This window comes from Eubalaena glacialis, chromosome 2, assembly GCF_028564815.1.
Source record: "Eubalaena glacialis isolate mEubGla1 chromosome 2, mEubGla1.1.hap2.+ XY, whole genome shotgun sequence".
In the NCBI taxonomy this organism is placed as follows: Eukaryota; Metazoa; Chordata; class Mammalia; order Artiodactyla; family Balaenidae; genus Eubalaena; species Eubalaena glacialis.
Window position 1 is genome coordinate 158644742 of NC_083717.1, and position 20045 is coordinate 158664786.

At 47.8% G+C, this 20045-nt stretch overlaps 2 protein-coding genes and 1 pseudogene across 3 annotated transcripts in view; 2 read left to right on the forward strand and 1 right to left on the reverse strand.

Annotated features, from left to right (window-relative positions):
- The window catches only part of LOC133084717 (nucleolar protein 56-like), an 86482-nt pseudogene extending 76156 nt beyond the window's left edge, over positions 1-10326 (forward strand).
- Positions 10327-10774: 448 nt separating this feature from the next.
- LOC133084718 (uncharacterized) lies at positions 10775-13725 on the reverse strand. Its single transcript, XM_061181487.1, has 3 exons — positions 13669-13725; positions 11616-12156; positions 10775-10892 (listed from the first exon to the last, which is right to left on the reverse strand). Exons 1-3 carry the CDS (start codon positions 13723-13725, stop codon positions 10777-10779), a joined length of 714 nt encoding a protein of 237 aa, XP_061037470.1. The 3' UTR covers positions 10775-10776.
- PLEKHG3 (pleckstrin homology and RhoGEF domain containing G3) overlaps positions 11456-20045 on the forward strand; it is a 41746-nt gene continuing 33156 nt past the window's right edge. Inside the window, exon 1 of one of the 2 annotated variants that reach the window (XM_061180906.1) lies at positions 11456-11669. The gene's annotated coding sequence lies outside the window, so the exon portion shown is untranslated. The remainder of the gene's footprint in view (positions 11670-20045) is intronic. The other variant, XM_061180905.1, reaches the window with a different exon arrangement.

The window sequence follows — 20045 nt, forward strand, 5'->3', positions numbered from 1 at the left end:
AAATCCTTTTCATGAATTTTCCAGGGTATGAGGGTGTTCCTGACTAACCTGGTCTTCTGATCCAGATCCCTTTCCTAAAACACCACACCTCCTTGGGTGTTTATCCAGTTACTAACCCTGCTGCAGTGTCCTCTGATAGATAGCTGTTGTCTGTAGGTGAGCTCTCCTGGCAATTAACCATTTGTTTCCCTGTGAAAAGAGTCTGGCCATTAAGGTTGGAAGGAAGTGGGGACATGTGTCTATCTGGGAAGTAATAGGGGATGAGGTTTTTCCAGAATAATGCAACACAGCATTGCCTTCTTCCCCATATCTGTCCAAGGTTGTCCTTTTTGCCTTTCAGATCCACCCCTCAGTACCACGTATTCCCCACATGACAGCCAGGTTTGGGACTCCATCAGTGAACCTCTTTTACCTGCTTTGTCAGGGACCCTGACAAGAGGCCAAGAAGAGGCCTAGGAGGGATACTTCCTCTCTTTCCACTGGGGTTGATAAGCTCAGAGACTATGGATCTAGGGTTGCTAGCAGCCAGCTTTCTTGCCTCCCAACGAGAGCCAGCCTGTGAAGTGGATCCCAGTAGAGTAGGAAAAGGGAGAGACAACAGAGCCCTGCAATATTATTAGAGCCAACTCTGCCTCGATATTTTGCAAACTAACGTACTTCCATACCTGGACTTTCCAGTTATAAGAGACAATTAAAGCTGAAGACAATATAAAAGATAATTTTCTACTAGAGTTAGCTTGTGTTGAGTCTCTGTCACTTGCAACCAAAAAAAAAAAAACCTAACTAATACAGAGTCATTAGGTCCAAATATTTGGGAGGAGGAAGCATCTGCTGGAAGACCAAGGTCAGGTCCTTGCCAAGATACCTGTGAGGAATGACCAGACTGAAATAACAAATGAACCAGAGGTGGGTCACACATACACCAGGGTCACACAGAGACCAATCTTGACCATAGGCTTTCCTTCCCAGCACTGTCTTCTGCTCTTGATATTTCCTTTCCTCTTCAGCTCCCCGCAGTCCTCCTTATCTCTGAAGACCTTATTAGAGCCCACGTCTTCTAAGAAGCCTTCCCTGACCACCTCAGCCTCTACCCTCTGGCTTCTAGTGTTAATTGTAATTATCAAAGAACTGTGAACCATCTTATACTAATGTCTGCTTTCATTGTCTAGAATGGTACTTTAAAGATTTTACTGTTATATGTTTACAGTTGGTCATTCTCTCTCACCTGGTCAAAGTCAGAGATGGGTCTGATGCTTTTGTGTCCCTGACAGGATCCAGCATAAGGCCTGGCACATAATTGCACCTCAGTGAATATTTGTGGCTTAGAAACTTGTGGATATAATTGTGAGAGCCGCAAGAGTCCAGTCTGTATGCAGCTCTCCTCAGTGGGAAATAAACTCCACTTGTGTCCAGGATGACAGTGGGTTGCATTCCTCTAGCAAAGCTAGAGTGAGTGGGGATAAAAGAGGAGGAGGAGCAGAGGAAGAGAACGGAGATGAGGTGAGAATGTAGATCTTTGCTGACGGCTGAGACCTTCCAGGGAACGTCTCCTAGGTCCCCTGGGAGAGTGGAGAAGAGAAATGTCCCTGTGCCTCAGATTCCTCTGAACTTCCTGGGGGAGGAGTGTAGACTAGAAGGGTGGGTGTGGGGTGGGAAAAGGCGCAGGTCAGAATCAACTCCTCTTTGGAAATGTCTTCAGAGATGGGGCAGGAGCCACGTGGGAGAAACCAGTGTTCTCACTCCATAGTCATTCCTCATTCTGGATCTATTTTAATGCAGCTGGAGATTATACTTTCCACCAGGCCTACGTCCAAATGGCATTTGACTATATCCCAAACATCCTACCCCAACCTTTAAAGCCCAGGATTTTTCAACACTGAGGCTAATATAATAATTTAAAGGTCTTTTGAGTGATGAGAAGATCTTTAACATAAACATATATCCTCATTCTTTGAAAGCTAACACTATTTGAATATATGCATTCTGAGTCATTCCTAAAAAGGGACGGAATCTCTTTCCTCCCTTCAGGTGTGATAATAGTCACATCTGAGAGCATAGAAAATACTGCACAGTTAGGCCCTCAACTGTTCTCTAATTGTTTTCTGGCTCTTCCTATTTTTGATTTGGTTATACATTTCCCTCCTGGGGCAATGCTATGTCTTATTCTAAGTGTACATCTCCCAGCAACCAGGACACCCAATAAGTGACTATTGGATGGATGGATAGATGAGTGGATACTGAGTAAATACCTACCTACACAAACAAATAAACAACAACAAAATCTGTATTAGTCAGGGTTCTCCACACATACAGAACCAATAGGATGGAGATGGATATATACGTGAAAAGATTTAATATAAGGTGTTGGCTTATGCGATTATGGAGGCTGAGAAATCCCAAGATCTGCCATCTCCAAGCTGGAGACCCAGGAAAGCTGGTGGTGTGGTTGGAAGGCCTGAGAGCCAGAGCACCAATGGTGTCGGTTCCAGTCCAAGTCTGAAGGCCTAAGACCCAGGAGTGCCGAGGACAGGAGAAGATCAATGTCCTAGCTCAGCAGTCAGGCAGAGAGAGAATTCAAACTTCCATCACCTTTTTGTTCTATTCAGGCCCCACATTGGGGAGGGCAATACACTTTACTCAGTCCACCAGTTCAAATGCTAATCTCTTCTGGAAACATCCTCACAGACAACCAAAAACAACATTTAACCAGATGTCTGGGCATCCTGTGATCCAGTCAAGTTGACACATAAAATTAACTCTCACGAACCCAAACATTTACCAAGCATTTATTATATCCCAGGCACGTGCTAAGTACTTTACTGATATTATCTCATTCTTAGAGACATATATGTGCGAGAATTTCCTAGAGGAAAAAACACTTATGTTAGGTGACTTCTAGGATCTCTTCCAGTTATAAGATTCTTTGACATGATGTGGCATTAGGGAAAGTAGGATATTGAGGTGTGGGGCTTGGGAACCTAACACCTAGAAGCAGAAATAAAAATAACGTTAATAGTTACCCCTTTCTGTAGACTAGGAACTGTGCTAAGTACCTTACAGATATTGTCTCACGTATTCCTGAGTAACACCCTATGAGATAGGAACTACTACTCACTCTATTTTCAGATGAGGAAACTAAGGCACAGAGAGGTTAAATGGCTTGCCTAAGAAGCAGAGTCAGTATTCAGGTCTGTTGACCCCAAAGTCAGTGCTCTTAACCATCCTGCTTCCAGAGGGACTGCAAAGCCCTCATTCTTGGTCTGGCTGTCTGAGAAGGTACCCTTCCCTGGGGCCACAGGGATGCAGGTGAGCCGGGGGAAGGAGAGCATTGTGGTAGGACCTGTGAGATTTAGTGAGGAGGGGTGGCATGCAGGACAGCTGGGGCTGAGGAAGGCTCTGGAGTCAATTCTTCAGGAGTCACTGAGCCCAGCAGGAAGGAGACGAACTCTCCAGTCCCTTCAGCAGCACTTGGTAAGGCTCAGTTTTGCTCCCTCTGTCTCTCCCCGGGGCAGACAGGACAGGATGTTCTGGAGTTTTAGCAGCGGGACCATTCCTTGGGAACAGGCAGCAGAGCTATGATTAGGGCTTAAAAGTCTGTGGTTGCCAGGCAAAGGCCCTGCCTCACCTTTTATAGCCAGCTAGCCTGAGACGTCACGTCACAAGTATTTAGAGACTTTTTGCTTCCCCCCCCCATTTGCTTTATGACCCTGAACGCATTCCTCCTTTTCCTCCCGTCATTCAATTTTCCAGCCCCTGGAACAAGTCTGTAACTCACTTATGAGCCTAGAGACTCTCTGGTGAATTGTAAGGCAATTCATACCGCTTTGGTTGGGCAAAACAGGGTGGGGGCATTTCTTTCTTTCTTTCTTTTTAATTTTATAAATTTATTTATTTATTTTTGTCTGTGTTCGGTGTTTCTTGCTGCACACGGGCTTTCTCTAGTTGCGGTGAGCAGGGGCTACTCTTCGTTGCGGTGCACGGGCTTCTCATCGCTGTGGCTTCTCCTGTTGCAGAAGACCGGCTCTAGGTGCGCGGGCTTCAGTAGTTGTGGCGCACGGGCTTAGTTGCTCCGCGGCATGTGAGGTCTTCCCAGACCAGGGCTCAGACCTGTGTCCCCTGCATTGGCAGGAGGATTCTTAACCACTGTGCCACCAGGGAAGTCTGCATTTCTTATCTTGGGTTTAATTTGCTTAAGTTGCTTCCACCTTCTCTGCTTGGGTCTAGTGACCCCTTGGGAGCTGGGGTGAGGTATTTGGTAGCCCGATGGTGGTTAAGAGCATGAGTTTAGGGCAGAGGGGCCTGGGAATATGTCCTAGGTCTGCCATTAAGAACCACATGACCTGGGACCTGGGACTTGACCTCTCTGAGCCTCAATGTTCTCATCTGTAAAATGGGGGAGAACTACTACCTGCCTCAAAGGGTTGTTGGGCAATCCTCAAAGGATGGCTGACTACTCCTAGTGTTATATTATTCCCATAACAACCACAGGCTGAGGACACCCACAGGTCTGAGATAAGGGTATTTGGATCATAGAATCAGGAGTTATGAAGCCAGGTTTCTCTCCCTAGACAAGCTTGGAGGTGAAGGGAAAAGAGAGCTTGTTGTAGCTGAATGATCCAGTATGGGGTTCCTTAAGATGGTAGAATCCAAGATTTTCAGGATTGGAAGAAACCCTGGAAATCCTTTAAGACTGATAGGAAGGCAGTTATATAGCAGGAAAGTAAAAAAGAGAGCAGGCAAGGCTGACCTCCACAAAGCACTGCTTATGAAGGGATTTGAGATTCTGATGGGAGTGCCTGGCAGCCAATAATAGGATAGGACCAAGTGGGGTCTGGGAGCCTGGTCACTGCTCAGGTGGAGAAACAAAGTTATTCCATCCACCCTTGGGTCGATTCTTCATTGCCTCTGGAGGAGATGCCGGTGGTTTAGGAAACTAGGTGGACCTGGTCCCATTTGTCCTAATCTGGTTATAACTAACCCACGTTTCCTCTATGGTCTGGCACAGAAACCAGAGGAAGGGTATGCAGATCTGGGCTCCACTGTTGCCTTGGCACAGCTGCTCTGTGCTCTTTGGATAAGACAGAGAAGCCAGGGAACCCATAAGGCCCTGTCTAGGAGGAAAACATCAACAACCAAAATTACAGTCAGGAAGAACTGCTTCCATCTGCAAGTAACTGGGCAATGACCTCCTAATTAAGCTCTTATTAATTTGCTTTCTGAAAGTTACAGTATAGTACTTGGTGGGTGCACCCCGCCCTGCTTGTCACCAAGGTGTTGAAGATTAAGCATTTCACATGGAATCAAGGTGGAACTCTTTCATCTGATTAAATATAATAGCCTGATTTATTCCAACATCATGAAGTCTTAAAAGCCATACCCTTTTATCTTTGGAGCACTGGGAGGGATTGCAGGGTTTTTATCTTGAGTCCTGTGTTTCAGGGGAGGAAGAGGAAGCACCGGGAGGGGAAAAGACACAAAGCAGAATTCAGACCAATGTTTTTTAAAGTGTGGTCTATGGATCTCTCTTGCATCTGACTCACTTGCTTGTTAAAAAAATGCAGATTCCTGGGGTCTGTTTCTGAGTCGGAAACTTTCCAGGTGATTTTTATGAACACCCAGGTCTGAAAAATCTCAGGTAGAAGTGGCAAGTCTTCTAGGACATTAACCACATGGATAAATGAAGTACTCAGACAACTTAAAACACCATCTCAGCTAATAGTTTCTTAACCCACCTCAGAAAATCTTTCACTTTAACATTAGACTGGGTAAAGCTTGACTGTTCCATGTTTACACTTCATTCACCTACAGGTAGTGATGTGATGCAAATAGAAAAACTTCCAGCCTTTGGGACAGAGAAGGAATAGCATGTTTGTGTATAAATCACCCCTAGTTCATCAAAGGCTGATGTCTTAGTTCCAGCTCTCATGTCTCAGGTGTTGTAAATGCTGACTTACAGCTCCTTTATCTACTGATAACAAAGGTGAACATAAGTGATCTCCAGAAATAGTTCACATGCGCTCCCAGGTTCTTGAAACACCACAGGTGATTGGCAAATGTTACTGTTGCAGACACAAACTCAAATAAACAGCTCATTCCCTTCAAGAGCTCCCCACAGCAGTGGCTACGAGCCTGAATGTAGTAAGGTGGGGACAAGCCTTCCTCTCCCTTGCCCCATACTTTCTTCCCCTTTCCGATGTAAGGTTTTTCTGACACTTAAGGAGTCCAGACTGAGGGAAAGAAGTTATTGATAAAGAACTTCAGGAAGCAACCCCCATCCCCCCACTGCCCCTTGCCCAGGCCACTGCCCTTTCAGAGTTAGTTACAGACTCTCCATTCTACTCATTTCAGGAAGCCTGGGGGCCACATGGCTTTGAATCACTGTCTTGTAAGGCACAGTGAACTTCATTCAGTGGGCTCTGGGGAAATGCAGAGTTGGGTCCTGCCCGCCGAAGATTCTGGTAGGATTCTGATAGGTTCTGATTATAGGTAGCCTGGGTAACTCTGGAACATGTATTAATGGCACACATAAAAAAAAATTAACAAATTTAGTGAGATATATTTCATATACCACATAATTCACCCATTTAAAGTATACAATTCAATGATTCTTAGTATATTAAATATTTTTAGCATTTGGATCACTATTAAAAGAAGCCCCTGGGCTTCCCTGGTGGCGCAGTGGTTGAGAATCTGCCTGCCAATGCAGGGGACACGGGTTCGAGCCCTGGTCTGGGAAGATACCACATGCCGCGGAGCAACTGGGCCCATGAGCCGCGATTACTGAGCCTGCGCGTCTGGAGCCTGTACTCCGCAACAAGAGAGGCCGCGATGGTGAGTGGCCCGCGCACCGCGATGAAGAGTGGCCCCCCGCTTGCCACAACTAGAGAAAGCCCTCGCACAGAAACGAAGACCCAACACAGCCATAAATAAATAAAAATAAATTTAAAAAAAATTATTAAAAAAAAAATACTGACTTAAAAAAAAAAAAAAAAAAGAAGCCCCCTAACCTGTTCACAGTCACGCCCCGCCCCCCCATTTCCTCCAACCTCCCTTTACCCCCAACTCCACCTCTAGGCAACCACTAATCTACTTTCTGTAGATTTGCCTATTCTGGATAGTTCATGTAAATGGAATTACATATATGTGTCCCAGTGACTGGCTACTTTCACTTAGCATAATCTTTTCAAAATTCATCCATGTTGTTGCATGAATCAGTACTTCATTCATTTTTATGACTGAATAATATTCCATTGTATGGATATACATTTTGTTTATCCATTCATCAGTTGATGGACATTTGGGTTGTTTCTACCTTTTGGCTATTATGAATAATGCTGCTATGAACATTTGTGCACAAGGTTTTGTGTGGACAGATGTTTTCCTTCCTCTTGGGTATATACCTAGGAGTAGAATTGTTAGGTCATATGGTAACTCCACGTTTAACCTTTCGAGGAACTGCCAGACTGTTTTCCAAAGTGGCTGCACCATTTTACATTCACAAACAGTGTATAAGAATTCTAATTTCTCCACATCTTCCTTAACACTTATTATTATGTGTTTTTGATTTTAGCTATCCTAAAAAGTATGAAGTGATATTTCACTGTTTTTCTGATTCGCATTCCCATGATGGCTAATGACATTGAGTATCTTTTCATGTACTTATTGGCCATTTGTATATCTTCTTTGGAGAAATGTCTGTTTAGGTCCTTTGCCCATTTTACAATTGGGGTTATTTGCCTTTTTATTATTGAGTTGTAGGAATTCTTTACATATTCTAGATACAGTCTTTTATCAGATGTATGATTGCAAAATCTTTCTCCCATCCTTTGCATTTTTTCACTTTCTTAATGTCCTTTGAGGCATAACAGTTTTATGTTTTGATGATGTCCAATTTATCTGTTTTGTTGTTGTTGTGGCTTGTGACTCACACTTTGGGAAGTGTTGCTAAAATGCACCTTGAAACTCTGGAAGCTTTGAGACCTCAAAGTTTGGCGGTGGTTTACAGGTTGACTTTGAGGTTGCCTTTGACAGGGATTTCCTCCAAGTTTGGGATTTCATTCCCCACCCAGCCAGCTAGCTCTTGCTCCTTCTCTGGGCTGGAAGCACAGAGCCCCAGGGGACCTTCACCGTGTTTACATCCCCTCCCTCTCCTGAGGTCTACCACAATAGAGCAGCTGAGATGACAGTTTGGAAATGTCCTTTATTGTGAAAACTCAATGGCCTTTGTCTCTGGGATTTGAAATTTTGATGCAAATGTTGGCAGCCAAGAAGAGTTCGGAAGGAGGAGGGGAAGGGCTGGGAGAAGAAACCCTGCCATTGATTTACATAGTGAGTCATTTCAACTCTGTGTTGTCTTGGTTTTCTCACCCATAAAATGGGGGAAAATACGTCCATCTCCCCAACTCAGTGGGGGTACTTCGAAGATGAGTTAGAATACTTTTGAGATCTTGGATTAAAGGCATTACTGAGGCACAAGGTGTTATTATAATAATAAATGACTTAATAGAAGAGAGGGTGAGGCCGCTAAAGCAAAGGGTGGAAGGAGAGGCTCTGCACTGTGGAGTGGCTTTGGTCTAGAGCTCCTGGGCCCAGACAGAGTTTTATTCTTAGGAGTGAGATTGTGTAATTTCTCACAAACTGTTTGGGTTATTTCATTTGAGTTCAGCATTGCTCTGCTGAGTACATCCTATATGACTTCTGCCACAAGGAAAGATTACACTCTTTTTAGGAAATAAGATATACGTTAAAACAAGTAGAAACAGAGCAAGATATTATAATCAATCCGTGAACTGAATAACAAGTGTCAAAAAGAAAGCAGAATAGATAATGGTGAAGAGAAGCATTCCCCTATTATGAATCTGAGATCTACCATACACTAGCTGTGTGACTTCGCCTCCTTTTCTTCTTCTGTGACAGCAATTGTTCATATAAAGGACTTGGAATAATGGCCAGCACATAGTAAGCCCTCAAATGTTGGACCTATCTGGGATCTTGTCAGGTTCGGCTTTTGCTGGTTATGTGATCTTGGCCAAGTGGCTAGATCCTTCTTATCCTCAGTTATCCCATCTGTAAAATGGGGATAAGGATACTTACTAGTGAAACGGAGCAAGACCCTGTGGGGCCCTCCTGGGTACAAACCCTTTCCGTGTTCCCCATTTCTTGTTTGCGGGAAATAGGCTTCATGTAGCGTCCTGGATCTTCCTTGAGGTCCAAAGGGCAGATTGAAAGAGCTGCTAATCAGGGAAGGGAGTGCAGAAACACAGGAGGAGCACTCAAGAAACTATAGTGCAGCCATGGGGCAGCGTCCGGGTTCCAACTCAAGGAACACACATAACAATATTTTTGAGTTCTTCTGCAGGAACTAAGGCCCCCATCCAGGTGGAGGATGGTAACTTCAGGCCGAGCACAAGATTCCTGGAACACTGCCCTGTTACCTCATCACCAACCAATCAGAAGAAAGTCTGCACACAGTGGAAGGTAAGAAAGAATCTGACCCCCTCCCCTGATGATTCTCCCTTTAAAAACTTTCCTGGGCGAGCAGAATCTCTAGAGTTGGTTTTTGGGCAGGAGCGTGCCATCTCCCCAGGTTGCCGGCCTCTTGAATAAAGCAACGTTTCCTTTCCAACCAACACTTGTCTCTGGAGTATTGGCTTTCCAGCGGCAAGCAGATGAACCTGATTTCCGTTAACACTAGCTCACAAGGCGGAGGTGAGGATGGAGGGAGACAATGTTTGTAAATAGCATAGCAGGAGCCCTACAAATGGTAAGCATTCACTAAATTAGTTATTATTACTGTCAGAAACGCGATTACCTGCCCTGGCTGAGGGGTGCTGCTCACCGTTGGCTTAGTTAAGTCAGAGGCCTTCTTTGGAAGCTGGAATTTGAGATGGGCAGGAAGGGATTGATAGGATTCGGGTGATGAGAGAAGAAAGCAGGATTAAAGAAAGGCAGAAGCCTGAGGCTGAACTGACTCTGGAAGGCAGGAGGAGACTGGGGCTTCTCACTTTCCGGCCCCCCAGCCCGGAGCCTGGCGGGCTGTATCTGGCAGAGCCCGTGGCGGCTGTTTACCTCCGACCCCCTCCCCCCCCACCCGCCTTCGCAATCTCTTTTTTCACCTTCGCAGTCGGCGAGGGCAGTGCACTGCTAGGCTGGAGCAGGCCCTCCCTCCCTGAGGAATGTGCGACCCTCCCTCTCTGAGGAATGTGCGTCTAGCTTCCCGGGCCGATCCGGCCCGTCGCCTACCTCTTTCCCCCGCCGCGGGTAGCCAGGGGAGCCCCGCTGTCTTCACCCCACCCTCCGCCAGGATCCAGTTTCAAAGTCACCTGAAAGCCATTTCCTTCCGCGCACGCCCCTCCCCTCCCTGTAAATCACCTGGGGCTTGCATTTGCCTGGAGTAGCTTATTTTTCTTTTCCTTTTTGGCTTATTTTGTTTTTTAACGTGAATATTAGGCGTTTACTAGACACACTTACCTCTACTGGATGTCAAGTATACCCAGTGGTTCTGATGTCAGTGTCCCATCCCTCCTCCCATCCTGGGCTTCTCTTCTCCTGTCCTGTGCTGGGACAGCATCTTTTTTTCAGCACATTTATTGATGAATTACTTCGGATTTTTAAGTTTATGCCCTTGCTCAGAACGCAGCCGATCCTTACTGAGTGTCCCTGTCGCGCCCTCAGCCCCTCACTTTCCAGGTGTGCACCTTTCGATGCCCACATGATTACATACAGACATAAAAACAGGAGACAGGTTCTCTTCGTTTTACCAAAATGGGTCCTTTATTACACGGGTTTCTGCCTCTTGCTCTTCCCACCTAACAGTCTCGTGGTGGACTCCCTCCAAGTTATAGGCTTCTTCATCTCTTTCTTGTCAGCTTCTCGGAGGTTTGGATTTACATCTGTAAAGGGTCACGGGAACCGAATTTCGGTGAGGAATTCAAGACGTGAGTTTCTGACTCAGAAAAGCCGAGGTGACCTGCTCTGGTAGGATCAGGACTCCCAAGTCCGATCCCAACTAAGGACTCACTTGGAAGCCCCCTTTGCTGTCCGTACAATGGGGGCTGTTTTGGCCGTCCGGTGACCTCTTGGGAGGCAGTGATATCAGGTCTGTGACACCACTGTGAGTGTCCCCCCCCGCCCCCCAGGTGCGTCTTTGTGTCTTAGCGCATCTAGGTTGCTCGGGGGCGGCTAGCGTTCGGCCGCGCGGACACCGCCGGGGCCGCGCGCTCGCCCCACCCGCGGGGGTTAATCATTAGCGGCGCGCAAGCCCCCCTCCCGCCGCCGCAGCCTTTACCCCGGGTTCCAGCTCGCAGCGCCGCGAGGTTGCCCCCGTCCCCAGCTGAGCCGCCAATCGCGGGATTCCAGTCGCTGGCCCGAGTCTCCACCCACTGGAAAAATTCCTGGTCCGCCCTCCCTGTCCCCTCCCGCGGCTGCTGCCGCTCTGCTCGGCCCCGACTTCCTGCCGGGCGCTGGAAGGCGCGCGCGGGCTGGGGTCCCCGGGGGCCGCGCTCGCAGCTGGCCGCGCCCCGGCCGCCAAGGGGCTGGCGGTGGGCGGGAGCGGCCGGCAGCCTCGGCCCCTTCCCGGAGCGACATTCAAACTCGCGCCCGCGTTGCGGCGGCACCTGGGTGGCTTCGCGCGCCGTGCGTTCTGGATCCAGCCGGGCGGCCGCTGCTCGGTGAGTGTCCGTCGGTTATCCCCGCGTCCTCTGCGGGCGCAGCGGGCCGAGCGGCAGTGCCTGGAGTGGTTTTGAAGCCCCCGCTCTCCCGGGCACCCGCCCCAGCCGCCTGCGGGGTGAGGACTCGGCGCGGCAGAGGGGGGCCCGGGGCCACGTGGGCTCCTCCCAGGGCGACCCTCCAGGCCGAGGGCTGGAGCGCGGGAGGCTCGTGCAAGAAGACATTTTTCTGTCCTTTAGCCCCCACCCCGGAAACGAAAGGAGCGAATGCGCCCGGTGACTCCCAAGAGGCGCAGTTTGAAACTCGGGAAGCCCTCGAGGCGGCGCCCACCCGCGCCCACTGCGCGCTCTTTTGCCCGAGGGCTGGTCCTTGCCTCGGACTGTGGGCCCGGGAGGGGTGGACTCTTTTGGGGAAGGACCCGAGCCTCTGGTCCCGGGAGCCCAAAGGCGCCAGCAGCCTGTTCCGGGTTGGTGTCACACAGTACTCGCTCTGGGAATCTCAGCTCGCGTCCTGGAGGGATTAGAGTGGGTGCCAGCAATGGGGTGTCGGGGAGCCGAAAGCACAGAAGCCACTGCCTGCCACTGCCTCCCTCGACCTCACCCACTCCCGAAACCGGTTTGGTTGATTTTCTCCTTATTCGCAGCCCTTTGGTCTGGAACGCTAGGAGGAGGCGTGCAAACTCGAAAATTTCAAGACGTTTTTAGGTAGCTACTTTTACTCTTTGGAGCTGCTTTTGAAAACAAAAGGAAGAACGGAGTGGGAAACGTAATGGTGGGAGACTGGAGGGGTGTGGCCTGGGGTGGGGCGGTGTTATAGCGGCCACTGTAAGAGTTTCACCCTCGAAGTCACTTGCCTGTCTCCTGCTCTGGGGCCCCCAGGAGGCGATCCGGATTGCATCGCCCTACAGGGAACCCTGGATTGGGGGTTCCCAGAGTCTCCTCAGCCCTGCCTCTGCACGCAGCTCAGTCACACCAACCTTGCTCAAAGAGATAATGAGGGAGAGTAATGACAGCCCCGATGGCTCCCCACTGAGCACATTGCCGGCCTCCCTTAAGGAAAGTGCCTTTCTAGCCTCGCCGTTGCTGGACTGGGAATGGAATCCTGAGTGACGTAGCTGGGAGTGACTTCACCCTAACCATTTCCAGCAGAAAACCTAGGGAGTAAGAACCCAAAAAAGGTGTACCCCTTCCCTCTGTTGTTCACCCTCTTCCCTGTGGTCCTGGGATGCCTCATCTCATCTCATCTGCTGTTAATGCTCCTCTGTCTCTGCTGCCCCCACTCCCTTCCCAGAAGGCTGGGCAGCCCCTTAGATCCCTGGATGTCTTGCTCTGGGGATGGGACAGGGAGTCTGCGTGGGGTAAACCAAGTCCTAGAAGCAGAGGAAGTGGTTTGCTTAAGAGCTGCCTTGGGCTTTTCTACTGCATTTTATTAGAAGTGGCACATCGGGGAGAGTGGGAAGAGCACTGGCATGGGAGCCCAGCACAGGATTTTGCCTCCGCTTTAGTCCTGGCTCTACTGTATGGCATCAAAGATTGCTAGGGTCATTTGGGCTGGAAGGCACCTCCCATGTGCCTACGCCATTTACACATGAAGGCAGCAGAGCCCAGAGATGTGACAGTGACTGGAGCCTGGCTCCTGTTGGCCAAACAGGGGCCAGAACTCAGAATTCCTCATGGTCTAATCCATGCTTTTCCCAACATGACCTGAGCAAGTCACATATTTTTTTCTGACTCAGTTTCCACATGAGTAGAGTTGGAGACTTGCCTGCTTTTCTTCACAGAGGCTATGGTAAGGATCAAAGGAAGCCACGTACGTGGAAAGTGCTGCATAAACTCCTATACGAAATGAAGGGCTCACTGTGGCTAGGAGGGGCCCTCAAGAGCTTTACAATTTACTGGATACGTCCCATGTGTGCCACAAGGAGACGGTAGATACCAGGAGCCAATGGTGGATGTTTACACCCCTGGCCTGTAATAGCTCCAGGGTAAACATTTGCCTTACCAAATCCACAGCTATCCCAGGGTCACCGTGTTTACCCTGGAGGTGGCCAAAGGCCATGGCCTGAGGGATGACCAGGGCAGGAGGGGAAAAGGAACTGTGTTCCAGATGTATGGCTTGCCCCTTCACCTCCACTCTCCTCTCAGAACCTTGTGAAGGCTCTGGTTCCAAGTCTGGGGGTCGCTACAAGCCCAGGCTGAGCACTGACTTTGGAGGGTTAATCGGGAAACCAACTAGCCAACCTGTTGTGTTGAGGCTTGAGGGGACTCTGGGCGTTGGGAGGGTGCTGCCTTTGCAGCTGCACTGACGGCTGTCTTCAGCTCCTCATTTGCCCCCCTCTCCCCATCCCAGGCTGCCCCTCTGGCCCAGGCCGCTGCTCAGTCCTGCCTCTCTGGCCAGCTGCATGTCCATAGGCCTTTGTTTCAGGGTTGCAAGCCCGCCCTCCCCAGCAGAAGCCCTCAGGTTGGGGCCCTGGCAGCTGGAAATCACTACTGCCAGCAGGAAGGCTTTACTGGAGTCCACAGGGGACCTTGCAGACCTTCATTTCCTCTTGTAGGTCCCATCTGGAGCCCCCAACTTGCCCCTGGCCAGATTCTGTCACCATCTTTTCTCATCTTTCCTCCCCTGAATGGATGAATCATGTTCTTCCTACACTCACACTTCTTAGTTCTATTTTAAAGGATTCATTCATTCATTCAACAGTTTTTTTGGCATCTACTATATATGAATGCTGGACGCAGAGGACACAGCAATGAACAAAATATATGACAGTCATTGACTTCATGGAGCTGGCTTCTAGTGGGGGGAAGCTGTCAATAAGCAAGATAGATAGTGGAAAGCAAGTTAATGATAAGCAGAGCAATATGATAGGGAAGGTGGATGTGAATTGTCATGGCGGGGGTGAGATGGCATTTTGGATGGGGTGGCCTGGGAGGCATCCCGAGGAAGGGCTATTTGATAATACCTGAAGGAGCAGTTTCCCTTCGTCTCTGGTTTCCTTTACTTGAAACCCAGTTCAAGCAACTCACTGCAGGGCTTGACAGCTTACTAGCCCTGCGGTGCTAAACTCCTTTGAGCCTGTGTTTCTCACCAGTAAAATGTAGTCATCATACCTACCACATATGGTTTTGTGAGACTGAACAGTGAGCTAACGTGTGTTAAAGGCTTAGCAGAGCCTATAGAGGTCATCAGTAAGTGATAGTCTTTTATTTTGTTATTTCTCCAACCAGATTCTGCAGGGGTAGCCCAAGATATTTAGTGCCATTGCTAAATGAAAAGCTTTCCGTTTCAAGAATTAGGCAAGTGGGGAATTAGAGGCAGGTGAAAACAGAAACCCTAGTTAGTGCAGACTTTCTAGTTGGTGAGACTTTTCAACCATATCCTAGATTCTGGGGGGTTGAGGATGTGGGCCTCCCAGGTGTGTGTGCTGCTTTCCCTGCTGACAGGGTGAACTGGGGGCAGCCCTGACTCTCCTCCCTTGCTCTGGAATTCCCCCTCGCTTCCAAGCAGCCCTGATGAATCACACCTTCGTTCCTGGCCTCTCTACTCTGCCTCACAGCTGGGAAGGCTATCTGCCCCTCCCCCAACGTCCTGTAGATAAATTACGGTCAGAGAGGGAGAGAAAGGGATGGTGAAAACGAGGGAGGGGCAGGAGAAAGCCGGGCAGATGGTGGGTGGAGCTGTTTTAGGAGAGCCTGCAGAGGTGCAAGAGGATTCTGATGGAGGCTTAGAGGCAGCCCCAGAAAAAGTTTCAAGAAGTGTCCACTATGGACCAGAATTTTGAGTAACAGAATGGACAGGCATTATGAGTGCTCAGAGTCTGGCTGGACTCCTCTCAGCTCTGCACTGCTTCCACCCAGGCAATCTGAGGAGTCTCTTCCCCTCTCCGCTGGAACCAGGACCTTAAAGGGAGGGGCCTGATCTCAAAGCCTGCTGTCAAAAGCTGCGGTGAGCGGTTTCCTGGGGGCCTGGCCCTGGTTCAGGAAACAGGGATGGGCGGTGGAGGGCGGGTCCCGGGGGAGTGGTCATCAGCCAGACCACTCCCTCTAAGAGCCCTGTTGCATGAGCTGGACAGCCAAGCGGGCCCTGTGGTGAAGGAGCTTTCCGGGCTTGTCGGTTGGTGCCTGGAAACCAGGTAAAGCTAGATATAATATGGCTTCAGAGGAAGTGGTTGGGAAGGCCCAAACAGCCTCAGGCATTTTTATGATGTTGAGTGACCTCAAGTCAGAGGAGAATGAAAACTGGGTAGGGTCAACTAACCTGTGAACAGAAGGAGGAGGTACATCCAGAGATGCTGGCAGCCCTCTGGGTGTTGGCTGTCTGGGATAAAGGCTGGCCTTGTTAACAGGGTCTCTGCTCTATTCTTATTTTGATTAGCAGCTCTCTGAAGGCAGGGACTCTGTTTGAGTCATCTTTGTTCCCACATAGCATGGAGAACAGTGTAAAGTGTAATCAACAGGGCATGATGGGCTTGTGCTGGGGTCCCACCCTGAGGGCAATCTGGGCTCGGTGATCTCATCTGCTCCAGTTTTTGTTCCATGGAGTTAGAGGAAGAAGTCAGTGGTGGGGGGTCAAGCCTAGCCCTTGGTGGGCTGTTGCCATCTGGGAATGCCAGCCAAGGGAGAATGGGGCTTTTTATAGTTCTCTTGCTGGCCTTTGGGGAGGGAGCCCTCCTGGCTTAAGCTCAAGGAATGGATTTTTAAGGACTCTCAAATTCTGTTTCATGCTGAGCAGAGTCTGGGCCAACCACAGGACCTGAATGAGGTACTAATGGGCACAATGGTAACTGTGCATGTAGCCTTTTGGGAGATAGAGTTTGAGGGTACTAGGGGTTGCTCTGATTGTTGCTGGAGTTTGGCTGAGACTGGAGGGAGAGATGCTACAGGAGTGAAGTCTATTTCACTATGGTAACGGGATCTTGGGAGGAAAGATGGGTTCTACAGGTACTGGAAGCTCTTAAAAAGTCATATCCTTTACTCCCCAGGCCACAAGACTCTGTGTGTGTGTGTGTGTGTGTGTGTGTGTGTGCGCGCGCACACATAAATCAGAGGTTCTTGACCAATAGATGGCAAGTGTTTATTGAAAGGAAAAGAGAACCAGTATTCTTGTGGTCTCTATCCTGTGCATCGCTACATCCCCAGTGCTTGATGCATAGTAGGATTCCAATAAATATTTGTTGAATAAGTAAAACCCTACTGTGTGATGAACCTTTAGGAATTAGAGAAATTTTCACGCTCTTCACAAATGTTCTAATCCTGTCTGGAAGTATCTAGGATAGAGTATAAGATTCTAAGAAGTTGAACCTGTGGTCAGCTGCTCTGGCACAGGGGCAGGCAGCTCTGTATTCCTCCAGCCTGGGCAAGTGAAAGGGTGCCTGGGGTCACTGGGTCCAGTCCTCCCGGGCCTGCTGAGAGTTTGCCCCCATGCATGTTGTGTCCAAAGTGGATGGTAGGGTGTACTTATAGTCTTGAATATAGTTCATCCCATAATATGTCCTATAATATCCCATAACACCTCTCCTACCCTATTCAGGACATGGCCACCCAGTAGCCTTGCTTATCTGCATGTAGCCAAGAAGGTCTCCAGATCAGCCAGGACTCAAGTTCCTGCATTTTTTTCACACCAGCTCCCTAAGACCCTGTTTAACTCTTATATAGGAGTTGTGTCATCCTATTTCCAAGCCCACAACTGAAAGGAAGCAGCAAAGGAGAGTGTAAAGAGACCAGCATAGAGAGGAAAAATGACCACAGTGCAACGGAGAGTTGACACTGATTGTGGACAGAGATCAAGACACTATGCAAAGCAAGCACGAGCATAAGAGCCGGGGGTCATTTATTTAGGGGGAATGGCTTGGCACGCGTTGGCCCTTGGGGGGATCATTATTTTGATAATTGATGCTTTGCTGGTAATTGTGACACTGAGTCATCAAGAAAAGGTTAAATGATGTTCCCTTGACTGTTCAGGAAGGCAGGGAAGGAAGCGTGAAACATGTTTTTAAAAGATGTCCCAGTCAGATTGACTAAAATTTTTTTTTTAATTTATTTATTTAATTTATTTATTTTTGGCTGTGTTGGGTCTTCGTTGCTGTGCGTGGGCTTTCTCTAGTTTCAGTGAGTGGGGGCTACACTTTGTTGAGGTGCACAGGCTTCTCATTGCGGTGGTTTCTCTTGTTGCGGAGCACAGGCTCTGGGCGCACAGGCTTCAGTAGCTGTGGCACGTGGGTTCAGTAGTTGTGGCTTGTGGGCTCTAGAGCGCAGGCTCAGTAGTTGTGGCGCACAGGCTTAGTTGCTCCATGGCATGTGGGATCTTCCTGGACCAGGGCTCGAACCCGTGTCCCCTGCATTGGCAGGCGCATTCTTAACCACTGCGCCACCAGGGAAGCCCTAAAATTTTTATAAGTGTTGACTCTTAGGTAATATCACTAGTCCTCTCAACAAGGCAAAAAATAAGTGGTGGTACCCTCAACTACAGATAAGGAAACTGAGTCCACCCACACAAGGTAGGTAACTTTTCTGAGATCTCTCAGCTAAGACTTGGCAGGGATGAGGTCTGAACTTCTAAATGACTCTGGAGCACGCGCACTGAGCTCTACCCCAGACTGTTTGGAAACCGGGCACACTCTTGAAAACATGGCTTTTGGACAGCTCTCTCTGCAGGGGTTCCGGCTAGTCAAGGTTTTACTGTGTTACTGTGGAGCCAGGATGGGCCCAAACTTAATTCAGCTCCACCCATAGCAGACTGCCAGTTATCCTAAAGGGCGCTTGCCTCAGTGGAAACAAGAATGCCTTTAATACATTTACATTTTAAGCACCTACCTGGGTGCCACACAACACTTTCTGAGGCCAGAAAATGATAGGGAGGAGCTGCAATTTCAAAAATCCCAGGCCTCTTTCCGTCAGGAGCTTTTGTTCCTTTGTTTTGGTTCTGGATGCTGCTGAGAGATGCTGTGCTGTGCAGTCTCGGTGCTCGTTGTTCCAGTCTGTCTCCAGGGTGGCGGGGCCCGCCCCTGTGTAGGAACCCCTACCCCCATGTTCCCACCATCCAGATCTGGCAAATGGTAATTTTATCCTATTTATTATAGAGATAGAATGTTACAGATGCAACTGAAGCTTTCTCTTTCTTCCTAATAGCTTTCTCTTCCCTTCCTCCCGCCCCAGAAGTAACATTCTCTTGAATATGGTGTTTATCATTTCTATGAATGTTTTTATACTTTTTACTGTTGTTTGTAAGTAATTTATAGTTTCATGTTGTTTCAATTTTGACTTGTATAGCATCATGTTGAATGAACATTGTTGTCTAGATTGACCCATGTTGAAATATTTAAATCTAGTTTATTCGGTGAACAGTTATATGGTTTCTATTGCATATTACAGTTCCCTTATGGACAGACATTTAGGTTGATTCCATTTTCTCACCACTATAAGTAATAACTGTATTTATCATCCATGCGCCAGTCGTCTCTACCATGTATATCAGTGGTGGGATTACTGGGTTATAAATTTTGCTTTTCAAGTTACGGTCAAATAGTGTCCCTGAGTGATTTGTAACCAATTTATGTTCTTACCAGAAACATGAGACCCCCTATTTCACTAACATTTGGATTGTGTCTTGCAATCTAGTAGATGTAAAATGGTATTTTAAAATTATTTTATAAATTGGTATTTTAAATAAGTGCTTTTGATTAAAGATAGGGATGAGCACTTTTCATGTTTATTGGCTAGCCATGTTATTCTGTGAGGCTTTGCCCTTCACGTTAAAAAAATAATTTTTAACCAGGTAATGTATCCACATGACTCAAAACTTGAAAGGTAATACAGTGAAAAGTCTCCAACACCTGTTCCCTTGCTCCCAGCTCCCCACCCTGTGACAAGTTAGAGGTTCTTGGTACTTTTTCAGAGTTTTAATTGCCATTTTCTTTTTCTTGTTGATTTTTAGGAGTTAAAAAGTATATATATATATTTATGTATGCTAAATAAATGATAATAAATAATCTTTTTAGGTTATATTCATTACATATAGCTCTGGATTGTCTTAACTTTATTAATGTCATTTTTCATAGGGAAGTTTTAATTTTAATGTTGTCAGATTTGCCAATCTTTTGTTCATACTTTCTGTGTCTTGTTCAAGAAATCTTTTCCTACTCTGATTTTACAGAAACATATTTAGTATATTTTCTTTTTAAGTTTTGCTTCCACACTTACATTTTAAATTCACCTGGAATGTATTTCTTTTATGTGACAATGGTTCTCAACTCTGGCTACATATTAAAGCCTCATGAGGCGCTTTTTAAAAAAGTACTATTGTCTGAGCCTCATTTCAGATCAGACCAATAAAATTAAAATATCTCAGGGTGGAGCCTAGGAGTGGCTATGAAATGCCCC